This window comes from Electrophorus electricus, chromosome 8, assembly GCF_013358815.1.
Source record: "Electrophorus electricus isolate fEleEle1 chromosome 8, fEleEle1.pri, whole genome shotgun sequence".
Taxonomy (NCBI): Eukaryota; Metazoa; Chordata; class Actinopteri; order Gymnotiformes; family Gymnotidae; genus Electrophorus; species Electrophorus electricus.
Window position 1 is genome coordinate 19,043,375 of NC_049542.1, and position 6,561 is coordinate 19,049,935.

The 6,561-nt window shown below is 41.2% G+C and overlaps 1 protein-coding gene across 5 annotated transcripts in view; it reads right to left on the reverse strand.

Annotated features, from left to right (window-relative positions):
• Nucleotides 1-6,561, reverse strand: part of ppp1r9a (protein phosphatase 1, regulatory subunit 9A) — a 38,970-nt gene that overhangs the window by 27,525 nt on the left and 4,884 nt on the right. For 2 of the 5 annotated variants that reach the window (XM_027012071.2, XM_027012067.2), the window contains exons 1-2: nt 2,896-3,090; nt 286-1,732 (exon numbers count right to left, since the gene is read on the reverse strand). In XM_027012071.2, coding sequence (XP_026867872.2) covers nt 286-1,623 — 1,338 coding nt within the window. In that variant the 5' untranslated portion in view covers nt 1,624-1,732; nt 2,896-3,090. Of the gene's footprint in view, nt 1-285; nt 1,733-2,895; nt 3,091-6,561 lie in introns of those variants that run through there. The other 3 variants (XM_027012069.2, XM_027012070.2, XM_027012068.2) reach the window with 3 other exon arrangements.

Below are 6,561 nucleotides of genomic sequence, written 5' to 3' on the forward strand. Positions count from 1 at the left end.
TGCATATACACTTCCCCGCAGACACAACTGACCTTCCAAACACCAGGCTAGGATGCCATTTGCTTATTACCTAAACTGCAGTGTGATGGTCACACAAGATGGTGACTTAACAGAACTCAGCAAGAGCCAGTAATACTTGCTTATAGATTCACCTACATATCTATGCTTACACATGCTTTTACACTGTAGTCGAGACAAAAGTCGAACATGTTATTCAAATGTGGATTTAAAGTAAACAAAGAAACAACATAGGGACAAGAGTGTAAAGAGGAAGGACAAACATACTGTTATTGGGGCAGTGCTGAATCGTATTTTCCGCCGCTGAGGAATATGCTCCTTGTCTTCTTCTGGAAGACCAGGAATCTCAATGACATCTGATCCAGGGTCATAGCTAACATCATCATCTCCATACATATCATCCTGGAGGTCAGTGGAGCTCTCTACCGAGCCCTGGTAGGAAGCATCCCCATCTGCATTTAAAATAACTGTCTCATTGCCACAATATTCCTCATCGTGCTCCTCATTTTGCTCCCCTGTAATCCAGCTGGCATCATCCTCGATAGGCTCCACCTCTTCCTTCTGCTCTTTGATGGCTGTGGTACCCTCCTGTGGTAATTCACTGAATGTGGAGTCATTGATTTGAGCGGAGTTTAAGCTAACCCCTGTAGACTCCTCATCCTCTTGCTTCTGCTCTGGAGTGCTGCCTGTGAGTGTGGTTCTAGCGTCCACATGCTGACTCTCTGGCACTGCCGCCACGACACCCCTCTCCTGGGGCTTTTTCTCAGATGCCTTTGCCTGATCTGCTGCTTCAGACAGAGGGCTGGGACTGAAAAGGTCTTCTGAGGAGGATGACACAGGTAAGGCATGCTTGCTACCGACACGTGTCCAGTACATGCCTCTTGATGGGGACTGGCGTGCGCTGGTGTCATCCTCACTGGCCTCCCCATGCCGGTGAGTGCTGTCTGGAGAGCAGAGCGCACGGCATGCTCCATAGCCCCTCCGGAGTGTTGAGCTGGTGCCCTGCTGGTCCAAGTTCTCAAACACGGCGCTAAGCTGACTTACCGTGGGTGATGAGGCCTCCGTCCGGGAGCAGAGGCTGTCTAAAGAGTCAGTGCTGCCCCGATTGGAGCGAGCCCCCCTCCAGTCATCCAGGTGCTCGTGTGAGCCCTTCTTGTCTCTGCCATAGGAGTATACGGGAGACTGTGACGTGTCTCTTGTGCTCTGCTCAAAGAGCTTTCTCGTCTCAGAGAACTTGGAGTTGTGGCTACCACTGGTCCTCTCACCAGGCTGGAGCTTGATCACCGAGCCATCCGCCCGGTTGATGAAGTTGGTCGGCTTGGTAAGCTTCTGTGGTGAGGTCTCATCCCTGCCTCGCGCCTTGCCTGCACCAGAGGTCTCTGTGCCCATCTGCATGAACATGTCCTTAATCCGGCTGACGTGTGCACCATACTGCCGGCCCCGAGGCTGCCTGACCTGCTCCGGATCCTTGACTTTGGGGTCCCTGTCCTGCCTTGGCTGGTCAAAGGCCTTCTTCAAAGCCTGGAACTCTGCCCTGTAGGCATTCCTGTGTGGGGAGGCACTCCTCAGGGTAGTCCTCTCTGACGAGGCCTCTGTCTTCAGCATCTTGGCCTTGATGACAGAGGGAATGCTTGCTATCAGATGTGGAGAAGCATTCTTTAATGGCTTAATTTGTGAGAAAATATCACATTCTGTTAGGTGGTGTCATATTACCCTAGAATAAATAGATAGATATATAAATACTTTTTTTTAATATTTGAAATCTGAATGTACATTCTTACATTTCTCTGCAAACAGATGCAACATTCCAATACACTAATAGTATGGGGATTATGTGAGCACAGGATTTATTTAATTAATTTTTTTTGCATTTTCTTTTTTTAAAAATGTATTTTGTGCATCATAATTCAATGATTGCTCACTGATGTAACAGAGCTTCCTTCCTGAACTAAGCAAATGGCAGTTGCGGTTACTTTGAACAGCATGTGTTATCACGCTAACTATGGGCATGGGTTTGTAATATAAACACTCGTCTTTCTAAATGCTGAGGGAAGGTGTCCGTATCCTCTCTTCGGCCTAGACTGTATGTACATCACTGTGTCAATAGAATCAGCAGACCGCGCGAAGTAATATTTTGTTACGACTTAAAGCATAGATGATGTAGACCTGTTTGGCTTACATACAAGCTAGGCCCTCGTCAATATATATGTCGCAGATACAACGCAGTCTCGCTGTGTGAACCAACGTTAGGCTTTATGAGGTTTTATATTATAATGGGTTTCACTTTGCGAGGACAAATATTACCTCTCACTGTTCATCGTAGAGACTGGAATTTGGATATGGCATTTTTTTTAACATGACGACCAATGAAAGGGCAAATATTAGCATACAATAATTATTGTATTACAAAGCCAAATAAGTAGCAATAATTAACAACGTTTCAACAGCCGTTCACCAGATGAATGCAGAAATTCAAAAGTGCATCATTTAGCAAATGCATAACATGGCTTAAAAAGAAGATAATTTGAATAATGATTTAAAAATTAGTTAAAATCTATAGGCTAAGTACAGTCTGCACTACTTGACACTTGCTCATTTGAACTCTAACTCCATGCAGAAAACACAAAACTGCGACACATTATAGAGGTAAGCTGAAAGGCTGAAGTGTTACAGGCTACAGTGTGTGCGTTCGTAGCCTGGATAACTGACAGTTCTAGCCACATACCAATTACATCAACAAACACTGGGTCCGTTTGCGTATCCATAAGATTGCAGTATTATTTCTGAACAAACATGAGAGAAACTCCAAAAGCAGAAGTAACTATTGCTAAACTCATCTACTGCTGCCACCATATTCAAAACAAAAGGGTCACTTACGTCCTCTCTCTTTCGTCCCAAAATTGACGCTGTATCAATGAACTAAACTCTAAAATATTTTCCCACTCCAGGTAATGAGTTAGATGGAAATGACTAATTCGCATCACTATGCTGTGCACACCATTTTCATTCATAGCACTTAGGATTCCGCCACCAACATCGAGTCCTTCAACATACCATTGAACAATGTGACATACAAGCCGGGCTCCACACACCGTTAGACAACGCCATTACTGAATATGGGTGATACCGCCATTCTCAGCACAAGGGCGTTTAAACAAAGTAGCATTAATTGTCTAAACATCGAATTAAACATTGTTTGTACGATGAACTAATGAATATGTAACGTAATCCCGATGTTCTAACAAGACTGCGTTTCGTGTTTCCGAAACAATTTTCACAATGGGGTTTGACCATGTGACAGGTGCACAACCTTATTTACAAGAGAATGGTTCCTTCCAATAATCTGATCGGAGGGGGCTCCACCAAACCGCAGTCTGGAAAAAAAAAAAAAAAAAAAAAAAAAAAAAAAAAAAAAAAAAAAACGCTAGGTTATAGTAAAACACGGCAAAAAATAAGAACGACATAAATATCAAGGTTTTTCACACTTAAGTCTAACTAAATACTGCTGTAGACATTAGACATTCGGGCAATCCTTATTACACTTTTGTTACATTTTATAAATAAGACTAACACAAAAATAAAAATTATTCACTTGCATTTTCTTGAGTATCCCAATGATTCACCTAAACGTGAAAAATCGGAATTTGGGACTGAGACACTGACTAAAATCTAGACGGCTATATTCATAGATTAAAAAACCAATGAATAGGGTTTTTTAAATATTGTAATACACATGAAAAAAGAACGCTGGACAACTAGACACTGTTGGCACAGAACCTCTAGACCTCCTTTGTCGGAAGCCTACGATCCACAGTTGCCTACATTTGTATGAAATCGAGGCTTAACCTAACTATTAAACTGCAAATTCATAATTCGTGGTTGTCATGGAATATGTCTTCTTCGTTACCAAAGTTACCAAAACAACATACTGTCAAAAAGGAATAGTTCGTAATACATGCACATACCGAAGATGCAATGAAGGTCTTGTAATTTCAGTTTGGTAAAGCGTAATAAACAGTCTAAACTACTAAATATTATCTGTCCGGTACTGCGATTTATATAGTCCTAAATAATGTACCGTATTACATCATCAAGTTGGTTTAGTTGTCAGTACATAATGTTGCAGCGAAAAATTTGGCCAAAACTGCCTTTTGCCGATTTCTGTTTCGATACATTTCGGGTAGTATATACATTATTTCAATGTATTTTATCTCATATCTAGTATTTAAATTCTCCGGTACTAATAATTATTGTACATCATATATTATGCATTTTATTGTTCTCTGGTCATCTGCGTGAGCGATAATTAGTGGTTTTCAGCTTTGATTACTACTCTGATGAAATAAAGCTATAAAGCACAACACAGGAATTTTTCAGATATTAGGACGGAACATTTATAGTTTATCTTTTAAGTTAATGGAACATTTCAGCAATGTGAGGTTATCATTATAACCTCGGTTATAATTATTCTATTGTTTTATGAGCAGTTTGATTATCTATTTTAATTTGATTATCGACTTTAATAGTTGTTTCATACGTGTAATAACTTAGTTTGCTTTAGAGATAACCGCCTATATGCGTAATTATATGGCATTAAATTAAGTTCTGATAACACCCACTCATGACCTCATCCTCGTTTGACGTCGTATTATTGTCGTTCATTTCAACCATTCAACGTCTGCTGCCAAATACGGATGAAGCAAAACAGACGAGGAGAAAAGGTGGTGCTCAGAAAGAACAGGAAGGAAAGAAAAAGAAACTGGCAGAAAGTGCTTCAAAGTGCAGAAACACTGTGGATCTGTTCAAAGGTACTAATACTGGCTAGGCCAGATGGGCCTGGTGAAGTAAGCAAGCAAGGGGATGAAGAAATGGATTCAGTATCTGCCATTCATGAGCAATCAGCAGAGCATCAGCAGATGAAGCCAGACCATCAACGGGTTTAGTGGAAACTGGTGAACTGGCTCAATCGGCTGATACAGACATGCCTAATACAGGTACTGCATGTGCAGAGGAGCCTCAGAAGGGATACCCATCGATTAACTACTTTAAGAAGCCATGCAGATATGAAGAATGTGCGCTGTTTTGGAACTACCACCCTTATCAAAAAACTGACAACAAAGTGGTGTAGAGGTGTTTTATGCAAAAAGATGGTTCGAATACATGGTGGTTGTCATACAACAAAGAGAACCATTCTCTTCATTGTTCAGTGTGCTTAGCATTTTCCAACACCATTCTGCTAGTTTGGAAACAGTCCAATGTTTATCTCTTGTTCACATGTAGTCATCAAAATGAGGTGACAAAGAAACAACAAGTAATGGAAAGAGTCATAGAAGTGGTCAAACTAATTGGTAAAAGGGGGCTGAGTAACAGAGGAATTAATGAAGAAGCAGCATACTGACTTGACAATGAGGAAATTGACCATGGGACATTTCTGGAAATTGTATAACTACTTGGGAAGTATGATTCCTGCACATCCGATCATCTTTCTGAAGTTGTCCAAAAGAGCAAAAGCAAGAAGCAACATGAGATTGAGATGGAAAAGACAAATCAACACAAGACCAGTGCTCTGTTGTTGTGAGATATGTTGATAGCATGGGCACTATCCAAGAAATATTGGTGAGTATGGTGAAATTCAAGGAATCTACTTGCAAAGCTTTTGTGCAACTTGTTTATCAGGTTCTGCTTGGACTGAAGCTTGACCTTAAGAACTGTGTTGGAAACTCAACTGATGGTGCCTCAAACATGCAGGGGCGCTACAAAGGCTTCAGTACTGTGCTATCAAAAGAAGCTCCTATACAGATCCATGTTTGGTGCCATGCACATATATTAAATCTTGCTGTGACCGAAGCTACAAGTGTTGTGATGACTAGCACATCGCTATTCTCACTACTGAATGTCATTGCAGTATTCTTTCAGGAATCTTATCAAACTATCAGAGAAACCAGGTGGTGAGCCAAGGATGCTGCTTTGAAGAAAGTGTTTGGTTAATTCAATGACCCAAGAGGATGTCTTTTTATGGAAATTATCACCACTGTCCAATGTTGTCATGATGCAGCTGTTAAAGACCATCTGAATGAACTGGATCTGGATGAAGATCTTGTTATGGAAGCGTCTCTTCCTGTGAAACAGTAAATATGGCCAAAACACATGGATGGCGAACAATGCACAGATGAGGGTACATCAGCTTCTGATTCACGGAACAAATCAAATTCAAGTGTACAACCAGATAGAGGACATTATTGTGAGCGGTATTGAGCGACATTTTAACAAATCAACAACATTTGCGTTCTATGCTGATCTGTCGCTTCTTCACTTGAGGAACTTTGGTGAAGCTCCAAAGCTAAGAGCTAAGAAAGCTAAGAAAGAGCTGCATAGCCATTTGTTCAGATTTGATGATGGTGTCACTGCTAAACAACTATGAACAGAACTGCAAAGCTTTGGACAGCAGTTGTCAACACTTAAACAATCAATAGCAGATGCTCATACTGTGACAGTGACCGTGAAGAAGATGGGACAACTGTGTCAACTTGCAAGTTTTCTAAA